The sequence below is a fragment of the Ovis aries genome, chromosome 1 (assembly GCF_016772045.2).
Source record: "Ovis aries strain OAR_USU_Benz2616 breed Rambouillet chromosome 1, ARS-UI_Ramb_v3.0, whole genome shotgun sequence".
NCBI classification, from domain to species: domain Eukaryota; kingdom Metazoa; phylum Chordata; class Mammalia; order Artiodactyla; family Bovidae; genus Ovis; species Ovis aries.
In genome coordinates, this window is record NC_056054.1 from 278,238,847 (window position 1) to 278,261,354 (window position 22,508).

General features: G+C 47.5%; 3 protein-coding genes across 6 annotated transcripts in view; 1 reads left to right on the forward strand and 2 right to left on the reverse strand.

Moving 5' to 3' along the window:
* The window catches only part of RAB5A (RAB5A, member RAS oncogene family), a 33,300-nt gene extending 30,128 nt beyond the window's left edge, over positions 1-3,172 (forward strand). For 3 of the 4 annotated variants that reach the window (XM_042238096.1, XM_015091600.4, XM_015091601.4), the window contains one exon: positions 1,794-3,172. In XM_042238096.1, coding sequence (XP_042094030.1) covers positions 1,794-1,909 — 116 coding nt within the window. In that variant the 3' untranslated portion in view covers positions 1,910-3,172. 4 annotated transcript variants of the gene reach the window in all.
* LOC132657633 (protein phosphatase 2C-like domain-containing protein 1) lies at positions 2,942-6,997 on the reverse strand. The gene is made up of 2 exons (XM_060397526.1): positions 6,990-6,997; positions 2,942-4,115 (listed from the first exon to the last, which is right to left on the reverse strand). Exons 1-2 carry the CDS (start codon positions 6,995-6,997, stop codon positions 3,341-3,343), a joined length of 783 nt encoding a protein of 260 aa, XP_060253509.1. The 3' UTR covers positions 2,942-3,340.
* Positions 2,942-21,877, reverse strand: LOC101115506 (protein phosphatase 2C-like domain-containing protein 1). The gene is made up of 4 exons (XM_060397531.1): positions 21,744-21,877; positions 20,517-20,672; positions 20,059-20,152; positions 2,942-17,656 (listed from the first exon to the last, which is right to left on the reverse strand). The coding sequence occupies exons 1-4, from the start codon at positions 21,875-21,877 to the stop codon at positions 16,466-16,468; spliced, it is 1,575 nt and encodes a 524-aa protein (XP_060253514.1). The 3' UTR covers positions 2,942-16,465.
* Between the last annotated feature and the right edge of the window lie 631 nt (positions 21,878-22,508).

Sequence of the window (22,508 nt, forward strand, 5' to 3'; positions counted from 1 at the left end):
AATCACACAGTGAACTTATATTTGCGCTTTTGATGACTTCCCAAGTAGAGTAAACTTGTTTAGTGGGAGAGTGTACAATAAATTTATCATCTGCTTTTAATTTGATAAGGTCTTCAGTGGCTTTTTCCATTACACATCTTTCTTGATTCATGATTTTTAGCTTCTTACAATCCTAATCAGTTCAGGGTCAGATTGGTAGGCTGCAGCACTCAGTAAGATAGGAGACGACTTCTTTTGAGACTCCCTAAAGATATGTTTTATTTTATTTTATTTTTTTTTCGGCATGGATTTTCTTTTTTTTTTTTTTTTAATTTTAAAATCTTTAATTCTTACATGTGTTCCCAAATTTAGATTGTCTTAACACAGTAAAGACTGACCAGTATAAGTTAAAGGTTCCTCATTCCAGCTTACGTCTTTCAGCCCCTTATTCACTTAGATCTAATTACAAAAAGCCCTTGCGGAAGTATGCTAAAGGGAGAAATGATCACTCGGTCTAAAACAACATGTTGATTATAATAAAGTTTGTAACATTAGCCTACTCTTTGTCCTCACGGGGCTTTGTTCGTAAATATATTTGACTGGAAATGCAGCCTTTTGTTACCGTTCACCCTGCCTCTCCTGGAGCCGTTGCTAGAGAAGTGGCCCACGGTGAGGCTTTGCTTCCCAAACCTTGGTGCTCCTGGCTCCCAGATCCAGCGTCCAGCCCAGCATCTGGGATTCTAAAGATGATCAGTGCCGTTGTGGAATGTTACAACAAAGGGTAGAAGGTCCAGGACACACCTAGGCAGTTCCATTTCCCAACAGAGCCTGTTTGGCTTTTGTGTAACCCAAGCCATGGCTCAGGCCAGGCTGGATTCCTGCCAAGGGAGGGCCATCCCTGAGGCGACAGGAATGGTCAGTGCTCGTAGAGATGCTTCATAAATCCCAGCAGGCAAGGGTCCTTGAGACCCAGGCGGACTGCAGGTAGTGTTCTCATCAGTGGGGCCCACACTGCGGAGCATTAGCAAAGCTGACACTGTAGCTGCAGTTGTGGGTTCTGTCCAAATGTGGGCAGCCATGCTTATCTGGCTCAACATTGGAAACCGGTTTTTTGAGATAGCGCCTTCAGGATCAAGTCCATTTATATCAGGCAGTGCTGTTGAATCAGATTAGGATTCTTTATCAGCCACAAGAGAGGATACAGACGGTAGAGGTGTATAATCGAGGAAGGAAATAGGAGATTCAGTCTGTTACGATGCAGGGTAATAAGCTGCTCAGTAGAGGACACATTCTCCTGAGGGGATAGTGCTCTCTGTCCTGACTTGCTCTGGAAAGCGTGCGGCCGTCCGGAGAGTGCCGGCGGGCAGAGCTGAGCTTGTCTGTTTTGGTTTTTGGCTGCGTCAGGCGGCTTGTGGGCTCTTGGTTCTGCAGCCAGGAATCGAATCCGTGCCCCTGCTCTGGGAGCTCACAGCCTTAACCACTGGACCCCAAAAAAGCCCTGGAGCCGAGCTTCTTGGATATAAACATGGCTGCTGTTACCTTTATAACTTCCCATTTCCTTTAACTAACAGGAGTACTGGTGACTGCGAGGAGAAGGGAATGGCAACCCACTCCAGTGTTCTTGCCTGGAGAAGGGGAAGCCTGGTGGACTGCCCTCCATGGGGTCGCACAGAGTCAGACACAAGTGAAGCGACTTAGCAGCAGCAGCAATTACGAAATAAAGCATAACCTTTTCTGGTATTGTGAACTGAATCTTTAGAAACAGTTAAATACAGCTGTTCTGATTGTGTTTGTTTTGATAATTTATCCCTCAGCTAAGAAGTTGCCGAAGAACGAACCACAGAATCCAGGAGCAAATTCCCCCCGAGGAAGAGGAGTCGACCTCACTGAGCCCACACAGCCCACCAGGAGTCAGTGCTGCAGCAACTGACCCTCCAGTGTAAACTCCCGGAATGTTCTTCTGCTTCCTAATTGTTAATAACAGTGGAATTGGAGCATCTAACCAGCCCAGTGTGACTTCCAAAAAGAAGAGGCTTACCAATAGTCAAGTTTCTAATACAGAATTATTTTCAGTGTTTCGACCCTAATCGTTAGTGGCATGCGTGCGGCCCTCTGACCGTGTCTCGGCAGTGAGGGGCGGGGAGCCGTGTGCACGGCTGTCTCCTTGGAAGGTTAGCGGGGTTCACTGCTCTTCTCCAGGGATGTAGACAAATGACTCTGAAGCCACAGTGAACCAGCCAGTTCTGTGAAAAAAATTTGGAACTTACTCATTTGGGCTTTTCAGAAAAAACTTCTTGCTTTGGAAGGAGGTTCTAAAGATATTTATGCTTAGCTGCCATATCCAGGCAACCTGTAATTTCTCTTAGTGTCCTTATTTAAAGTATACATTCCACATTTTAACAAATTTGCCACAAGGAAACAGTCCCACATCTTCAGTGGGAAGAGATGAACATTAGTGGCATCTAAATTACAGCTAATCCTGTTGCTTTTTAAAATGGGGTAAAATGCATCTTAAAGGATAGTGTTCCCTTCAAACATGTGAGTTCTTCAACAAAATGAAACAAACCAGGTGTCTGTGATTTCTGTGTAATCACTGCTGGCCATTGCATAGGTTTTGTTTGGGTGTAGGGAGGGGGCCTTTGTGCCCTTTGGACATAAGTATAGTCAGTGCACTAACAATTATGGACAGTCAAGCTTGATCATTTTAAATCCGCTCTTCAGCTGCACTGTAAATAGGGGCCTGCTTTGTCGTCTCCAAGTATGTTTATTACTTTTCGGTAATATTTAAGAGTTGCTTAAAAGTATACAAAATGTACAGTTACTAAAACAGCTAATTTTTTCCTTTTCTCCCCCTTTGAAAGGAAGGGGCTTCAGTTGTTCCTACCTGGCTAGAACCATGATAAAAAATGTACCAGTAATTTGTAACACAAGTATTGGATATGTTAGTAACAACTTTGCAGCCTTGTTTTCCAAAGTTCATTTTATTTTGATCAGTATATTGCACTAACTGTTTTAGGCATTTTCATTATATGAAATCTACCATGTGTCAGAGATGATTTAATCTATTTAAGTGTTGAACTGCTAGCAGACATGTACATCTACAGTGATTCCGAATTAGTAAGGAGAACAGTTCACCAGTGCTTAGTTTCATATTGAGGTGCTCAGGTTGGAATAAAGTGGTATTAAAAAGCAAGTACTGGTTCCCCTCTTTTTTCACATGAACATATATAAATGGCATTGTGTTACCTGAAATCTGCTGCTATATTCTCTTCACTGCATTCTTAAAAATGGATGCTTGTTCTGGTACCTGGCTCATTGAAGAGCTGTTTCCATGTTTCTCTCCTCTGGATAGCCAGCGCTTTTATGTCAGCAGCTGACGCTCGGTTCCGTTGAGAAGTATCACCATGACCGTGATGTTGTCCCTGGAGCCAGCCTCTAGAGCAGCGTTGACGAGCTCGTGGCTGACGTATGCGGCAGCGCCGTCGTAGAAGCTCTGACTACCGGGTCCTCCCTGTGTCTCTCTCGAGGCTTTCGGCTGTCTGTCCACGCTGGTCAGTCCGCCAGGCCCTTCCTCGCTGCAGGGATCACGAGTGGTCTTTTTTGGTGGAGATGGTCCTGAACTTTCGGGGTCACAGATAGAATGTTCTGAAACTGGCAGGTTTTCTTTTGAACCCCCAGTTGGCGCCCGTTCTCCAGATCTGCGCTGGAACGCTGTGTGGATGTTACCGGATCTCGCTGTGGTTTGTTCACTGATGGGGCAACGCAGAGGCCCTCTGGGTGGTGACGGTTGGTTCCCCGCGGCGGGACCCCATGTTTCTCTGTGTGCTTGGAAAGCCGACATGGCGAGCGCGGTGACCTCCTTCGTGTCCAGAACTCCCCAGAGCCCATTGGTGCCCAGGATAAGGAACTGGCACAAGTCATCTATGGGCACAGAAATCGTCTGAGGCGCTGGGATGACGAATCTTTTCAGCTTGAGATTCCCATGGAAGCCGAGTCCTCGTGTGGTGGCCGTCTGCCCCTGGAGGAGGCCGTGCGGCACGTTGGCGCTGATGACCGCTCCCTGCCGGAGCACCCGCCTTCTCTCCTCCACGTTCCGGGTGGTGTGCTCTTTGGTCAAGCAGAAGCCTTTCCCGTTTCTGCATAACACCGCTTGCACGTTACCTAAAAGATTTTTAAAAGTCGGTCCTGGAGATTTATAACCAGTTGTATCAAACGTGCTGTTAACTTCACTAATTTGGTTCAGAGCACAGAAAGCAGACCATTAAAAAAATTTAATATATGTAATATTCACATCATTATTAGATTTATAGTAATTCAGATTTCAAACTGGAAGGCTCGTTTATTCCTCTTAGCAAACTTAGTGTTTGAAATATATTCAGTATTGAAACAACAAGCTACAGATGATGAAAGATGACCTTTTATGCAGCAGCTTCTGAGTATTATGTGTAGGACCAAGAATTAAACTTTTTCCTAATCTATATTCCATAGAACAGACTGTTTTTAATGTTTTGATAAATGCCTTTTCAACTAAAAGGCTGATTTTTTTCTAAGAGTGGAGTTTGATAGTTTTTTAACTGGTTACAGTTAAAACCTGAATATATTATAGGTATGGATAATTATTAAAAATTATAATGCCACTGTTAGTATCCATCTTACTGGGTTTGTTATGTGTGTTACAATTCACTCAGCCAGCCCTGGGAAGAGAAAATAACGTGGTGTTAGTGTGTGAAGTGGATAATATTTAGCCAACATTAAACCCTTTGATTGAAAACTGAGGTGTTAAGAGTTTGCTCATGGTTCAGACAAACCTGTGATGTGTGTTTTATTGAAATCCCAAGAAAATTTAAATGTCATCCTTTGAGACAGTTTGGAGGATGGTTTTATTACCAAACTTTTCTTTGGTATACAAAAAAAAGAACATTTTTTTTTTTTCATTTGTTAGGAAAAACTGATCTTCCCAAAGTTTTTAGGAACATAATTATATGTTTATAATACCTATGAGAATTAATATTCCTGGAATCATAGGCAAAATTTGCATTACAATATTCTGATTTCAAGCATGGTACTGTACCTGGAGTCAGAATTTTGTTGTTGCAGCCCCTAGTTTCGAATCCCCTCATACTTTAGGTAAAGGGACTTAGGTGTCAGAGGGTAAGTTTCACACCCCTAATCTGGACAGAGCATTAGCTCTGGCATAGAGGGAGCCTGTTGGCTTATTTGCATAATGGAAACTGCTAATATCTACTAGGCATTAGATAATAGTATCTAAGTAATAATAGCTACTGAATGGGACCAGAAGGTGATTACGTGGACAATTTTGGAAACTTGATAACTGTGTAAATGATAATCTTCAAAACTGCATGACCTCTTTTATTTAATTGTGGTTTAGTTATTAACGGTTTCTATTAACTTTTCTGCTGGTCATTCTGTTCACACTCTGCAGAAGATAAGTCAGTGAAATGATTCTTGGCTTTATAAGTTGTTATTGTGCCGACAGCGTAAGCTGAACTGCTGTTAGCGGGGCACGTGGCTCAGTTCCTCTTAAGTCAGGGAATTTCTTTGTGCGTACCTGCACGTGTAGATAGTGCGACCGGAGCTCTGAAAACCGGGGCTCACAACAGTGAAATCCACCGACTTCCCGAGTGTTTTATTTGCGTGTGGCACGCCAGAGCTCACTCAGCAAAAAGCACTGTCTCCTCTGTGTGGTTTGAAAAGATCTTAATACAATTATCTGGTTACAGCGGAAGGGACTAAACTGGTGTTTTGACTTTAGTTGCCTGTGCAGAGGGCTTGGGAAGGGTCTCTCCTACCTATTGTTGTGCTGCAGAGAGGGAAGTGCCGTTTTGGTTGATTTTGTTTTTGTGAACATCCCTGAGCTCAGCACAAGTGAACTTTCAGAAGCTGAGGACGCTAGCTAAGTGATAGCTTCAGGCTGTGTCCCGCCACTGACTTGCATGAGTGAGTTATTAGTCCCTCGACAGTTACTCCTTTAATTCAGCGCTGCCTTCTGAAGACCTCACAGCCTCACCTGTGTGACTTTGCTTGAAGGAGGGAGGGGTACCCACTGTTTCTCAACTGTTATGTGTAACTCAGGAAATACGGGATGATAAAGATTACTCAGGCCCTGGGAGAGTATTCCTGGCATGCAGAATGGGAAGTGGATGGACAGCTGGTACTTGCATCTCCTGAACGTTGGGCTGCTAAGCTGTCAGCTGCAAACGGAGTTGCTGAAAGCCATCGACTACATTGCTGAGACCTAGAGTGGAACAATGAACAAAGAGCTTCAAGGAAAATAGGAGATTGGAGGGAGATTTAAAAATAACCCTCAATGTCCATGTTTCTTGGAGAATTGAGGCAAAAGAGAAGAGCGAGATTTGGCAGTTTGAGCACATGATTGCCTTTCAGAAAGGGCCCCTGTGAAGCCTGGAGGAAATGGACACCCCGGGAGTCCAATGGTTAACACGGTGAACTGTGATGACCCTCACCCAACGATTGGTGAACCAGCAACACAGAGAGTTCAAATCCCTAGAGATGAACCTACCAGCTTTCAATAGCTGGAGAGCCAGCGCTCTTCAGAGCAAGATGGAGCAGGGGGATGAGAAGGCCACGTGTGCAGGGACATTGGTCTAGTGGGAACTCGCCGCTTTGAGAGGACATGGGAGCCGTTTAAAGACAGTGTGCGTGTTTGTTACACAAAAGGCCGTGAGGTAGCTGCCTGCTGCAGCTGCTGGGGTGTCTCCAGTTTATGAGAAGGAAGCGCCCCTGCTAGCCTGAGGGCCCCCGGATAAAAGGACGGCTTGGCTCAGAAGCAGGGCGTGGGACCAGAACCTGACGTGTGGGACATCAGTCCCAGTTTTGTCCGTGTGTCTTTCATTAAGTCTTTATTTCTCTGAGGGACAATTAAGTAGACAGTCTTCACTGCACATCCAGAAAGACTCCTTGGCTTTTGAAAGATGTGTAAGCACGAAACATCTTCACCATTTTCCGTCTGGCATCTAGAGAGTGCTTACCCCTTCATCCTCGACTGTCAGCTATTTGTTGTGTATATGAGTCCACCACCAGCCCACCCCTTATAAGGAAGGTGGGGAAGACAATGTCCACAAAAGGTGAATGTTTTTAAGAATGCAGGTTGGTTGTTTCTTTTTTTTCCTGCTTAAGTTGACTCTGGAGTTGAATTGTGTTTTAGGGGAAAAGATGGAGCTGGAAATAATTTTAAAAGAAACTGACTAAGCCATCTTTAAGAACAATCATTTCTAGATAGAATCGCAACACATGAAAAGATCTGCACACACAGTGTCAGTCATGAAGTGAGAAAGGAGAGGACCTGGGAGTGAAGGGGCACCCCGGACGCAGGACGCTGCAGGCAAAGGAGCCGAGCAAAGGGGGAGTGTCGGGCGAGGGCACCCGGAGGAGAGGAGCCCTTTCTGAGGCCTTGTTAAAGGGAGCGACGAGCAGGAACGTGTCACCCAGACGTAAAGAAACTGGCATCGCAGATACACTGAAACGCTTCGCTCTCACCGGGGAGCAGAAGCTGTAACTGCTGAGCCCCAGAGCATGCCCAGAGCACAACTCAGCCTTGAGCTGAGAGCGCTTGAGCTAAATGAGGGACCTTGGCTGTTCACAGGATTATGGGACAGGAAGCGAAGCCTAGGACTTGGCTGGCTTGGGGAGACTAGTGGTTCTCCCCAGCAAAGCTAGGGCCACAGACGGCCGTGCCCTCACTGAAACACCGAGCAAAAATACGTGCCCCTCATCCGCCCTCCCAGAGTGCCAGCAAAATGAACTAGTTCAAAATCGATGCTGAACCGTGGAGGCAAGAAAGGGAACCGCAAAGCACTGGGAGGCACAGCCTCTGTGCACTTGTAGTCTGGAAAAGCGCAAATTGATCATTTTGAGTCAGATTGATAGTGTTAACAGGCAGGGATCAGGCGGTGGCCACTGTAGCTGAGATGACAGAGGCCTCAGTTAAATCCTCCCAAGTATTAATACAGGGAATTTCCCTGCTTCTGGCCAGAATACGGTAACAGTGACTGGACTCAGCCTCTGATCTGTGTTGAGACAGAACTGAGAGTTCAGGGAGACCAGGGCAGTCAGACTTCACCGGGGAAAGAACCAGGGGGAAGGGTGCTCGGGGACTGCCAGGGGTCTGCAGAGAGCGTCCCGGGGTGTCGGTGAGGTCCTGACCCATGGTGTGTTAGGAAGCCCCGGCCCCAGAGGTCTGCAGAGATGCCTCCCCGGGTGTCAGCAAGGTCCTGATCCATGTGTATGAGGAAGCCCCGGCCTCACCACTGGCAAAGAGCGATCGGACCCTTCAGCAGAACGTGGCTGAGGACACAGCAGTCAGGCTAGAACAACACTCCCGTGGGTCACTGAGTAGGGTACTGAGGAAGGGCTTGCCTCAGCCTGAATTAGACACTGCTCTGAATTTATCTGACAGATTGTAGAAGTAGAGTCTGAAGGGGTCAAATGTTTCCAAGTAACTCCACCTTAGAACAAAGCTCAGGAAGTTAAAAAAACATCCACATACTACCCCCCCTTATAAGACCTGTGAATGTGATCTTATTTGGAAACAAATCTTTACAAGTGTAATTTAGGGTTTTGAGATGGATTATCCAAGTTGATCCTAAACCCAAAAAGTATCATCATAGAGGAGATACACGGAGAGAAGAGCAGAAAGTCAGTGAAGACAGAAGGATCTCCCCGGGAGCCCAATGGTTAAGACTGTGCTTCCAAATGGGGGGGATGCAGGCTCGTTCCCTGGGTGGGGAGCGAAGATCCCATCCCACATGCCAAGTGCCTGCCCCCCCCCACCCCCGCAAAAAAGGGAAGATATTGGGAGAGGTTTTGGCTGGGATAGTGGTTTTTGGCCCAGATACTGGGAGTATGGGACTTCCCTACTGGCTGTTAGTAAGGAATCTGCCTACAATGCAGGAGACCCAGGTTCGATCCCTGGGTCAGGAAGATCCTGGAGAAGGGAATGGCAACCCACTCTAGTATTCTTGCCTGGAGAATCCCATGGATGAGGAGCCGGGCAGGCTACAGTCCATGGGGTCCCAGAGTAGGACACGACTGTGACTAACTTTCACTTTTGCAACTACAGGCCAAGAAGTGCCTGGATCCACTGGAAGCTGAAAGAGGCAAGGAAGGATTCTTCCCTGGAGAATTCAGGGGAGCCTGGCCCTGGAAACACTTAGATCGGGAGCATCTAGGCTCCAGAACCGTAAGAGAAGGGATTTTTGTTGTGTTAAGCTGCCAAGTTCAAAACAACTTGTTATGGCAGCCCTGAGAACTAGAACACAAAGCGAGCAAACAGGTCGGGAAATACTACCCATAACAAAGGGGAAATCCACTGAAACCAGCGCAGAGCTGACACGGACACTGGAACCAGTAGAGAACTCTCAAAGTTGTGAGTGGAGTGCATTTGACTCCCTCTAAGTGTTCAGGAAGCTAAACAGCGTGGGAAGTGGGAGAAAGCGAAAGGGAAGGCGCGCGGTCATGTCCGGCTCTTTGTGACCCCGTGAGCTGTCCTTCGCCAGGCTCCTCTGTCCATGGGAATTTCCAGGCGAGAATACTGGAGCGGCTTGCCATTCCCTTCTCGCCGGGATCCTCCCGACCTCGAACCCAGGCCTCCAGCTTTGCAGGCAAGCTCTACTGTCTGAGCCACCAGGGACGCCCATAGGCATGGAAGACAACTTTAAAAATCAAACTTCTGAAGATAAAAAATACAAAATATAAAATGAAATGTGGGTTTCCCTGGTGCCTCAGTGGTAAAGAATCTGCCTGTCAAGGCAGGAGACATGAGTTTAACCCCTGGTCCCAGAAGATCCCACAGGCCGTGGAGCAACTAAGCCCGCGCGCCACAACTCCCGAGCTAGAGCCGAGCGCAGCTGCTGACACCTGCGTGCCTAGAGCCCAGGCTCCACCAGCGACGCCAGCGCGTGAGGAGCCAGGCAGCCCCGCCGAGCAGCGCCTGTGCGGCGCCGAAGACCCAGCGCAGCCGGAAACAGAGACCGCGAGGAAGACGCGCCGATGCGGTTAGCGCAGACTCGGCATCCCGGAGGAAAAGGTTAGATTGGTGCAGAGCAACGTGAGCGACTGTGCGCTCGTCACGTCCAACTCTCTGCAAACCCGAGGCCGATAACCCACCAGGCCCCTCTGTGCATGAGGTTTTCCAGGCAAGAGTACTCGAGCAGGTTGTCATTTCCTGGTCCAGGGGATCCTCCCAACCCAGGGACCAAACCTGAGTCTCCTGCGTCGCCTGCAGCGGCGCGTGGATTCTTTCCCACTCTGCCCCCAGGGAAGCCCATCGCAGAGCAAGGATCTCCGAAAATCTGCTCCTCAGTAAAAGGACGGAGAGCGCTTTGAAAAGCTGTTAAAGTCAGCTTTTCTAGAATGCTGGAAGTTGACGAAAGGCTTGCAAAAAGCTGAGCATTATTGAAAAGAGATAGCTTAAAGTAGGTATTAGTAAAAGTAGAAGTGTTTATGGCCTTGTAACTTGACCTACTCCAAACCTTTTCTCTTCAGCTCTGCAGTAGCCTTGAAAACCAAAAGTTTTATCATGAAAATCAACAGTCCAGTCTAGAAGCCTCTGCAGGGGAAAGAACGGCTTTGGACCTCCCTAAAAATCTACCCTCAGAGAAACGTCACTATTTGGACTATATTGCAGTTACCTGAAGAAAGCTCCATTCTCAATATTGTCGTCATTTGATCCGACTCAGAGCTTACTCTGTGCAAATAACTGACCCTCGGTGTGTTTGCCAGGCTTCCCAAATGACGTTAGTGGTAAAAAATCTGTCTGCCGATGCAGGAGATATGAGATGCAAGTCCGATCCCCGGGTCGGGAAGATCCCCTGGAGGAGGGCCTGGCAACCCACTCCAGTATTCTTGCCTGGAGAATCCCACGGACAGAGGAGGCTGGTGGCTTACAGTCAAAGAGTCAGACACAACTGAGCGACTTAGCAGTGAGTATGCTGAGAAGAATCAGCAGCAATGGTTTCAGAGCCCAGCTGCCTGAAGCAGCAATGGCGAGATCCCAGCACCCAGTAAACTGTGTAAGCAACAGCTGAATGGTGAGACTCTGCAGAAGGTTTTGAAAAGCTCGAATATATTCCCGGGAAAATAGAGAAGGGCGCACACGCAGCAGGCTGTGGGCCGGCCCGGCACGCGAGCAGCCCCTGATGCCTCACCTGTGGATGGTCTTCAGGATGGACCTAAATAGGAAGTAAAAGCTTAGGCAGCCTTGTAAACCCCCGTTATTGTTTACAAGACAAGGGTACCCCTCAGAAAGCCTGGGAGCATATGCATTAGTACTCGGTGTTTAAGGAAACCGTCTAGTTCCTAGCTGAACGCTACATAACCAACCAAGCAGAGACTCTGTGTCTACTCATGACACAGCATACAGACTCTAGAAAATTAGTTCTTAAAAGTCACAAAACAGCAGCAACAACAAACCCTGGAGAGGAAGGGCGTCTGTACTGTTTTAAATGTCCACTTTTCAACAACAACAAAAAAGAATAGTGAGACAGGCAACGAAACATCAAAGCACAGGGCATGCGCAGGAGGGGAATCAGCAGAAACTGTCCCTGAGGAATTCTGGGCACTAGAATTACAGTCCCCGGAAAACAAATGTCTCAGAAGTCATAAACACGTTCACAGGGAAGTATGGCTCAAAGGGAAAGCGCGGGAACGCCGATTCCCCCAGATTAGAAACTGCCGATAAAGAGGTGGCAACTGTAGCAAGCAAACCAAAACTCTGGACTTGAAAAGCAGTTTCTTAAATGAAAAACTCAATAAAATGAACTCAGAATCAGATTTGAACTGGCAGAAGAATCAGCAAATTTGATCGATACATTGAGGCTATCCAGTCTGAAGAAGAGAAGAAAGAAAGACTGACGTAACGGGAACAGAGTCTCAGAGGCTCGTGAGTCACCACCAAGGACACCGACAGACACACAGTGAGAGGAGAGAGCGGGGCGCGGGCGGGAGGCGTGACGGCCGGAAATGTCCCGAACCCGAGTAGAAAGGTCCAAGGAGCTCAAAAGCCTCGCAACAGCATAAGTTAGAGGCCAGTCCTTATCAAACTGCCCAGAAACAAAGGAAAAAAGAATACTGGAAACGGCATGAGAAAAGTGACTCATCACCTACAGCCAAGGGACGCTCAGGAAGATCAACAGTCTTATCAGAAACTACGGAGGCTAGACGGCAGCGGCATGACAGAGTCAAACGGCGAACTATCCTTTTAACAGCGAAGAAATTAACATGTTCCCAAGTAAACAAAGACTAAGAGAACCCATCACCAGCAGATCTGCCGGACAAGACATAAGAGCGGAGTCTTCCAGATTAACATGGAAGCACTAGGCTGTAAGTTGGACCCACCCACAGAGGAGAAAGGCTACTGATGCCGTCTTTCAGTACCAGGGAGCGCTAGGTTCCAGGACTCCCTGAAGATGCATCTGTGGGAATCCAAGACCCACCAAAATCTGCGGCTATTCAAGTCCAACGGCCAGCCCCGCCCCCACATCTGCACATTCCCAGATCCAGCCAACCGTGGATTGTGTAACAGGTATTTACTGTTGAAAAAGTTCTGCATAGAAATAAACCCACACAGTTCAAGTAATGTTGTTGAAGGCATAACTGTATACAGGCAAACGTAAGACAGTAAAACTACTTTTTAGCACTCTTCGTCTCCTGCCCTCATGAGACAAAAATTATAAAGCGTTTTTAGGCTTGTACTGTGTAAAGATGCAATTCTATAAAGTACAAAGAAGGGTGGAGGAAACAGAGCTATACTGGAGCAAAGATGTTGGGTGCATCTTTTTAAAACTAAATTGGCATGAATCCAAGCCAAATTGTTTTTAAGATTTTATTATAATCTTCAGGATTGCCACTAAATTTTTTTAATATAGAAAATCAAAATAGAAAACTAGACAATATCTAATACAAAAGAAAGCAGTAATGGTAGAAAAAAGAGAACGCTAACAGCAAAGTATCTGACACGTATCCTACCCTATAATTAATTACACTAAACGTAAATGAATTACTAACTTGAATCAAAAGGGAAAGATTAGCAAAATGGAACAACAAGCTAACCTGCCCACTGACAGGCTGAATAAAGTCCCCAGAGGTGTCGGGACCTAACTTCTGGAGCCTGGAAGTGTTATCTTCAAGGGCAAAGACTTTGAAGACATGACTTTGACCCTGAGATGCTTACATGGGATTGTCTGGGTGGGCCCTAAATGCCATCACAGGCGGGGGGGTTTCGCTGTAGACACACAAGAGGGAAGTGTGCCCGGGGAGGCACGCTTGACCCGTGTGGCCACGAGCCAGGGAATGCTGGCAGCCAGCAGAAGCTAGAAGCGGAAACAGATCGCTCCCACCCCCGCGGGAGCGGGCGCTGCCGTGGAGATGTTGGGCCAGCTACGCTGAGGCAGAAGGTTCTGAACCGTGAGAGAATAAATTTCTGTAGTTTAAGCCACCAAGTTTATGATAAATTTGTAATAGCAACCACAGGGAACAAAGAGAAGCAATACCCAGCTATAGCTGTCTAAGAAGACGCTTGATTCGAAGACAAATAAACTCAAAGTACAGGCCGGGGAGAAAGGACCGGACCAGTGAAGGGACTGAAGGCCACGGAGACGTGCCCTCCACCTGGGTGACTTCTGTGCTCTGTGAGTTTTATGTCAGCAGAACTGTTAAAAATGAAAGTGCTGGGGAAAAGGGTCTAAGATCAAATGAAAATCCCTTATGTTTAGAAGGACTAGTGTGGTTATTAAAAACAAAGTTTGTGGTTTATTTGCTATTATGAAAAAGTGTATGTTTCCATATCAATACGTTTTTTAGTGTTCTAATCCTGTGAGGATTAGTTGAAGTAAAAGAGTTCCAAGAGAAATTATAAAATGCAATGCAAATGAGAAGGGCTAAGAACAAAAGCCAAGAATGTCTGCTCTGAAGCAGCTTTTCCCACATGCACAAATCCAACATTCATTCAATGCTTCACCACCGCGTTTGCGTGTCGTTATGAAGGGAGGTGGGTTTGTCTTTTTGTCTGCTTTTTGTTTTAATTTCAGAGTTAATGGTAATACTGGTACTTGATAAATTTCAAACAAAGAAAAATGAATTTCCTTGCTAGCTATATAGGTCATATTTTATAAAATACAAAATATGCTCCTGATAAATTTGTGTCCAAATTTATGTTTTTGTAACTCACTCAAATTACTTTCTTTTAGGAGCACTCTTATATTATAAATCGTGACCTCTCTTTCACTGGTTGAATTTTTTTCCTCTACTTATTTGTTTCTGTTAAAATGAAGGATGCTCAAATGAAACCATTTTAACACAATTAACACATTTCAACACAATTATTTAACACAATTCCTGTAAGTTAGAGCCAACAAATGTTTGACCTGGAGACTAGGACAGGCCAGACAGCAGTCAGTGAGCTTGGAAATAATGAATCAGGGTAAACTCAACATTTAATGATGGCATCTCCTACTGAATATCTCATAAACTTTCCTTTCATTTTCCAGGAACCCTGATGTCAAATGATACCTTCTAACAGAGGTCCCAAGTCCAAGGATATGGGTCAGTTCCCAGGTTAGTCTGAAAGCTGAAAATCCTCCACCCTTGAAGAAGCCTGCTCTGAAGCACTTTGGAACCTCAGGGTAGAACCTGAGGAACGGCAAAGACCCTGAGGAGACTGGCATTGCGCTTGCCCCCTTGGTTTTGCTTAATTTGGAGTCTTCACTTTGGGCTCACAGCCAGAGCTAGGCCAGAAGCAGGCCAGCTTCCAGGAACCTTGACATTGTAATGGCCTCGGTGGGTCTATCTAGCCCTGCTTTGGAGTCCAGGTCCTCCTCCCTGAGGCCCAGACTCTTCAGACTCTAGAACAGGCCCCTTCAGAGGCAGCTTGATTTCCGTCTCCAGCTCCTATTACCTCTGACACCTTAAACAGATAATTTCACCTCTCAAGTTTCCATTCTCTCATCTGGAAAATCAAGTCAACACCACTTAGAAATGGTGGCAGGCGTTGAGAAAGAGATAGAACAGATGTTGTTGAAGGATCCAGACTTCCAATGATCAGTAAATCAGTCCTAGAGATGGAATGCGCAGTATCGGGAAGAGAGAGAACATACATATTTTAATCGTCAAACTTGCGAAGAGACTAGAACTTCCAGCCGCTGGAGAGAAATGATAATTGTGTAATGTGATAGAAGTGGTAATTACTGCTACCGTGGCAGTCATGTTACAATATAAAACTGCATCAAATTACATGTACCTCTTAAACTGACAGAATGTCACATGTCAAATATGTATTTTTTAAAAGCGGTACTTAGATATCCTTAGATATGAGAATTCTTGGAAGACCACGTGAAAAATCACTCTATATTCAATAGTCAATAAGTGGACATTGTCGTTAATAATAATTCTGCCCAGGAAAGGGTGGTGGAACCCTGGTTAAGCATCTCGTGGAACTCAGGTTAACTTGGCTGAAACTTTTTGAACTCCAGGCTTTCCATTTTGGCAAGCTCCTTAGCTAGAACTTTAGACTGCAGGTCGAAAGAATTGCTTCTTGGACGTCCCTCGCGGTTGGGAATCTGCCTGCCAGTGCAGGGGACACAGGTTCGATCCCTGGTCTGGGAGAATTCTACGTGCTGTGAGGCAGCTAGGCCAATGGCCACAACTGCTGAGCATGAGCTCAGCAACGAGGGAAACCAACGCCGTGAGATGGCCTGGCAGCCCTGCTCTCTGCACCGAGAAGACCCAGCACAGCCACAAAAAAACGCATGAATAAATACAAATTAAAACAAAATTTGAAAGAATTGCTTCTTGAAATGAAAGACTCCAGCCATGTTTTTGGAGAAGCATATATATGCCTAGGGGCTGGCCTAGTGTCCCAGTGGCTAGGCCTCCCCCTTCCAATGCAGGGGACACAGGTTCTATCCCTGGTTGAGCGACTGAGATCCCCATATGCCAAGTGGTGTAGCAAAAAAGATGAGAAGAGAAAAAACCCACACCTATAACGCAGAGTCGTGAACGACTGTTTCCTCTAAGACGAAACTGAGGCGGCTTGGCCCTTGAGCACAAGAATGACCTTTGCAAACATGTTAGTTACCGGAGTAACTAACCACTTTGAGCAGCTATATTAACACCACTCAGAGAACTTTCCTCTCTCCCGAAAGAGGGAAGTGTGGGAAAGGTTTTGGTTCCATTCAGATCTAAGCAAGTGTAATAGATTTGCTTTGCCTTTATCAACTGCTGTGTGACTACCCCATTTAGAAAACTTCATATTTGGATCACATTGTCTCATATACGTGCCTCTTTGAGAAATAATTAGAATTCATTTTGTGCCTGCAATCTGAATCTAAACTGTGGTTGTTGATTTCTTAAACTGGTCAATGAAATATCTAGGCATGAGTAAGTCACTAAGTAATAGGTCAGTCGATAATTCCGGAAGCATGAGAGGTTTTGCTGCCAGGAATAAAACATGTTAAGATGTAGGCTGCCGCCGTTCGATATACATACCAGCATTTGCAATGTGCAGCGCCCCGGTGGAGGTTTTGGGCATCCCCGGGAAAAGGTGCGCCTCTGCCGAAGCACCAACGTCGCTGGTTCTTCCCCGAGACCTCCTGGCCTCGGGACTCTCAACACTGCTTTCCAGAACGCCAGTGACCGCGGAACAGCCGCTCCATCGGGCCCTGGACACTTCCCTCCTTCCGAGACGTAAAAGCCTGTCCATTCTCCAGAACGCCTTGGCAAAGGCTTTGTGTGTGTTCTCAAACGCGCTCTTCATCCCTTTTGTCCTTTTCTTTTTGGAGGAGAAGGCGTCCTCCACAGCTCTGTAGTCGTCACTAAACACTGTGTTGAAAGAGCTGATTACTTTCTGCTCTTCTGAGGTCATTTGGTAGGAAGGATCAAGTCTGGAAAGTTGATGGAGAAGTAAAACCGGGAGTTCCATTGAGGTCAAGTCGGCCGCTGAGGCCCCGTGATGTCCATCAAACAAACCAAAAAAACACACATTGGGTTTCCTGCCAAAATTATTCACGACAATGAATTTATCATTCATGTCAACTCTCCATGTAGAATTCCTGTCTTCGCAAACAGCCGCTCCTTTAACTAATAGGTGATCGATTTTTTGAGGATATATGGAGCTCTCACAAATGTTCTGCATAATCTTGTAGTATGCTGGTATCTGTCTCTTCCACAGTAGCTCAAAAGCATTATTAATGCTCTGCAAGGCTTTCTCGTTGAATGCAAAAGATGACAGCAGCTTAGTAATGGCAGACTGTCTCAGGCCTATGATTGCTGAGAGCCCTGGTTTCTTGCCGCCCGTCCACTGCAAGCCCAGTGTGCTCAGAGCCACGTGCTCCTTCTTGTGGAAGAAAACTCCAGGCAGGTCAACCTCATGCTTGCAAATGGAGCAGGGCAATGTGAGCGTCTCGCTGTAGTCCTGCACTAGAGAGTGTTGCTCAGAGACTTCTTTTGGTGGCCTCTTCTTCTTCCTTTTAAAATGCTTTCTTTTCCATGTCACTGGGACTTCACACTCTGAATCAGCTGTTGGTTTTCTCGTGCACAATTGCCTTGCTTTCCAAAACACTCTGCAAACAGGATGAAAGATATTTACATGCCTGAAATGAGGCAATTTGCAGTTTGCTTTGACTCCTCGAAATTTAATATTGTTCTAAAATATTCTGATTGCTCTTTCTGTGATTCCTCCTCCGAAACACAGAGTATCAACCCAAGGAATTGGTCACTGGCCTGTGTAGGCCCGAGTGAAATTACGCAAAATCTCTAGGACGCCAGATAGACCTCTAAGAACAAATAAAGAAATCAGCATAATACTTTATCCGGGCAAGTGAAGGCGTATGCTTGAGCCTTAGTAATGTGATTTCAAGTATAAGCATAATTATTTTTGTACTTAATTTTTTCCTAATAATAAAGTAATTATATTATATAATATATATAATATAAAGAGATATAATAATTTTTTAAGACACTTTTGTCCTAATTAAAGCACTCTCAAGAAAACGGGTGGGAGATGTATCTGATGCGGGAGCATCTAATGCGCTCCTCTCCTGATGTGTATTTAAATCCCTGCGCACAGCTCTGTCCGACGCAGCCACATCCCTAAGGTAACATTTCAGTCACCAGTTTCTACTTCATAAATGCTTGTTGATCTATTACCCTATTAGCAAACTTTCCTGGTTTTGCCTCACCAACCAATTTTTGTTTCTCTTTTTTAATGGAAAATTTAAACAACACACAAGAATGGAAATACGAAATGAGTCCCCATTGCCAGCTTCAACCATTATTAACATTTTTTCACTCTTGCTTCTGTGTCCTCAACCACATTTTATTTTATTTTACTCGTTTCTTTACTGGAGTATTTTTAAGCACGTCCTCCAATTTCATCAATCTCACTCATCACTTCAGTACTTAGCACACATCACTTCTTCAGTGTCGACCGCAGGCCAGCTACAGGCCAGCTACAGTGCAGCTTAGGAATCAAGTTGGTATCCTGGCCTTGACGCGATGAGGGGAGGAGTCTCTGGCCTCATCCACACGCTTATACGAAGAACCAGACAGGTCCGCTGGAGCCGGCGCAGAGCCCCGTGACGATGCCCAACCGAGGGCCCAGCCCTTCATCTGCACAGGAAAGGGGCACTCTGACAGCTGAGCTGACTCGAGAAACAGTTGAGAAAAAGCAGCAAAGGCTCCAAGGCAAACCCACGGGGCGACAAGTTAACAGGCAGGAGGGGGAAGAGGACCCAGCCAGGGAGCTGGACAGGCAAGCAGAGAAGTACCGGGAATGGCAAAACTTTTCAGCTCTTCTGACCGAAGTGTATATCAAATATCTTTTAACTGCTGTTATTGCATAATATGGCCCCCACTCCAGTGCTCTTGCCTGGAAAATCCCATGGACGGAGGAGCCTGGTAGGCTCCAGTCCATGGGGTCGCTAAGAGTCGGGCACGACTGAGCGACTTCACTTTCACTTTCATGTAAAGAATGCAGTTTTTCTGAGGCTTGTTGCGCTGTTTGGACCGTATATAAGGCACACTAACTCTGTAGTGAGACCTAGAGTCTCCGAATAAACAGCAAGCTGTGCCAGCACGTATGCTCCCATCCGTAGAGGACAGCCGTCACACAACTCCCTCCCACACGGAGCCGTCCTGGGAAAGCAACACGCCCATTCGTGCATTCAACAAGCACTAGGGGCCTGCCATTTGCCAGGGACTGCTTTATTTGCTCGGGACAGAGAGGTGAACAAAGGCCTCGTCTGCGATTGAGCTTATAGCCTCATATGGAAACAGACAATAACTGAAGGAAGCGTGGAAACTGGTGCCATCAGAACTGCTGGCAGGAAAGAGCAGAATGAGAGCGCAGAGGCCATCCCCAGAGGCCCAGGGCCTAAGAATCTGCCTGACCAGGGCCTAAGAATCCCCGGCCGGGAAGACACCCCTGCCACTGGGCAGCGGGGCCCGTGAACCACAGCTAGGAGCGCCTGGAGCCTGCGCTGCGCGGTGAGAGAAGCCGCCTCAGCGAGAAGCCTCTGCTCGCGGCTGGAGAGGAGCTCCCACTCACTGCAGCAGGGAAAGCCCACAGGCAGAATTGAGACCCAGTGCAGCCAAAAAGAAAAATAAATAAAAACTCTTTCAAGGAAAAGAATAAGAGTAAACAAAGAGGGCCTCCCGGGCGGTGCAGTGGTTCAGACTCTGAGCTCCCAGTGCAGGAGCACCAGCTCAGTCACCGCTGCGAGGAGATCCTATCCCTGCTGTGCGGCATGGCCCAAAAGGAAACGGTAGAAATGGCACCCCACTCCAGCACTCTTGCCTGGAAAATCCCATGGACGGAGGAGCCTGATAGGCTACAGTCCACGGGGTCGCAAAGAGTTGGACACGACTGAGCGACTTCGCTTCAAGAGAGACAGAAGCGCTCTCAGTACATCCCTCTTCCATGAACATAGTCTACCAGGAAGTCACGCTTTCATCTGACGACTGAGAAACTGGAGGGAAAAGGAAACTGCAGATACAACTGTTTCCTAACTACACTTGTTACCCGACACAAATGGAAAGGAAAACTACCTGAAAGCGCTGTTCGCCTCCATGCTGCTGTGGGATGGCCGCCTTCCTTCGCCCGCTCTTCAGCAGCGCTCCGCGGCCCCTGTCCCTCCGCTGCCTGGCAACGGTGGCGGTGGGAGCGGGGTGATGGGGAGGTGTTGATGGCAGGGGGAGGGCCCCCTGGCTTGGTCACGGACCTCCTCGTGTGGAATGTTTGCTGCGTCTTCTGGAACCTCAGTCAGAACTGACTCTGATTCTGAAGGACTATGAAGCAATAAAGGCATAGATTGTGCTAAGTAACAAACTTGTCTTTGAAATTTCTGAAAGCAGGATCATGCATTGAATATGCCGCCTTACACCTGCATGATCAGATCCAAAAAATGAAAGGAGTGCCTATCAATTCATGTCCGCTAATTGACTGTCAACCAGGTTGTGTTCCCACTCAGGGGAAAGGTATCTTGGGCCATCTCTCCAGGACATGCCTTCCTCCCCGTCCTGGAGAGCCTGTCCGCTCCTTCTTGCTGCTGCAAATCTTCGCTTGAAAGTTGTACCCGCCCGCCTTCTCCTGGACTTGGTTCCTGAGGCTGACCTCTTCCTGGCCAATGCCCGCAGCTTTCGGGATCTTTGAAGCTACCTCGCTGCAATGGAAGCACAGAGTCTTAGCCACTGGGTCACCAGGGAAGCCTGGTTCCTAGATTCTCAATCCACAGCTGTATTCCACTTTCTCACCCTGGGCTGGATTAGAGCTGGAGTCCAAGAGTAGCTTGTTTGCATACTGAAGATTGGACAAGCCTGGCTACATACTTGAGGTCACTACGGGCACATACCCTAGTCAACCCGAAGTTATGCATCCAAATGGAGCTCACTACCTTTCCTCTGGGCTTCCCAGGTGGTGTGGTGGGGAGGGCCGGATGATTTGGGAGAATGGCGTTGAAACATGTGTAATATCATATAAGAAACGAATCACCAGTCTAGGTTTGATGCAGGATACAGGATGCTTGGGGCTGGTGCACTGGGATGACCCAGAGGGATGGTATGGGGAGGGAGATGGGACGGGGGTTCAGGATTGGGAACACATGTACACCTGTGGCGGATTCATGGTGATATACGGCAAAACCAATACAGTATTGTAAAGTAAAATAAAATAAATAAATAAAATAAAACAGGGGAAAAAAAAAAAAAAAAGAATCCACCTGCCATTTCAGGAGATGCAGGAAACTTGTGTTCAATCCCTGGGTTGGGAATATCGCCTGGAGGAGGGTGTGGCGACCCACTCCAGAATCCTTGCCTGGAGAATCCCATGGACAGAGGAGCCTGGCGGGCTGCAGGCCACGGGGTCGCAAAGAGACAGCCGCCACTGAGCTCTCACACGCTTTCCTCCAGAATCGCCTTCCACCGTTAACTTGCTGAGGCTGGAGACAATGGTGGCCTGGGTCCCTTTCCCTGCAGTTCCAGATCAGGGCTGGCTGAGAAGGGAGCCTGGGGGCAGCACCCCTGAGCACCATCGTGGCTCAGCGAGTGACCACAGGTGCAGAGGCGCCTGGCAGCTTCCTCTGCGTCCGGTTCTCTCAGCACTGATGAATCCGCAGCAGCTCCTGCCTCTGGAGCCCCGAAGGCAGACACTCCCTGCAGACTCGTCTGCGGCGTCCCGTTCCGCAGCTGGGCCTTCTCGGCTTCTCAGGCTTGTCAGGGACTCCCCTGTCCCTTGCCTGTCCCGGAGGTCCGTGTGCCCGGCTCCTTCCACAAACTGTGTAAGGTCAGATTTCAACAGTAAAACCTTCACTCGGTCACTCGTGGGCTTCAGCGTTACTGACTGAGCCCGCGCTGACACAGGCGCCACCATCTCACCTGTCCTCCCCTTCAGGACCGCGATCACACCCCTGACTCCCCTCGTGGCCCCTCCCCGCCACGATCACCCCTCTCGCACCAAGGCACGCGGCCCGCAGGAGCCCCCCGGGCGGGGACTGCTCTTCCCCGCTCCAGTCTGGGTGCCCCTCAGCGCGACCCCCTCGGAGCACGCAGAGCTGACCCTGCTGCCGGAGCCTTGTGACGGATTTGCCCTTGTGCTTGGGATAAAATCCTTCAAGCTCCACCTCTGTTCAATTCAGTTCAGTCGCTCAGTCGTGTCCGACTCTTTGCAACCCCATGGACTGTAGCACGCCAGGCCTCCCTGTCCATCACCAACTCCTGGAGTTCACTCAAACTCATGTCCATTGAGTCAGTGATACCATCCAACCATCTCATCCTCTGTCGTCCCCTTCAATTCCCGCCTTCAATCTTCCCCAGCATCAAGCTCTTTTCAAGTGAGTCAGCTCTTCACATCAGGTGGCCAAAGTACTGGAGTTTCAGGTTCAGCATCTGTCCTTCCAGTGAACATCCAGGATTGATCTCCTTTAGGATGGACTGGTTGGATCTCCTTGCAGTCCAAGGGGCTCTCAAGAGTCTTCTCCAACACTGCAGTTCAAAAGCATCAA

Bases quoted from the DNA above. Each gene is read 5' to 3' on its own strand.
- LOC101115506 (XM_060397531.1), bottom strand. From the start codon at position 21,877: ATGGTGGCGCCTGTGTCAGCGCGGGCTCAGTCAGTAACGCTGAAGCCC. The intron at 20,153-20,516 runs GCATGTCCTGGA...CACCGTTGCCAG, and splicing joins TCTCCAGGACGGGGAGGAAG to GCAGCGGAGGGACAGGGGCC. The intron at 17,657-20,058 runs GTAGTTTTCCTT...AGAATATTTTAG, and splicing joins GAGGCGAACAGCGCTTTCAG to AACAATATTAAATTTCGAGG.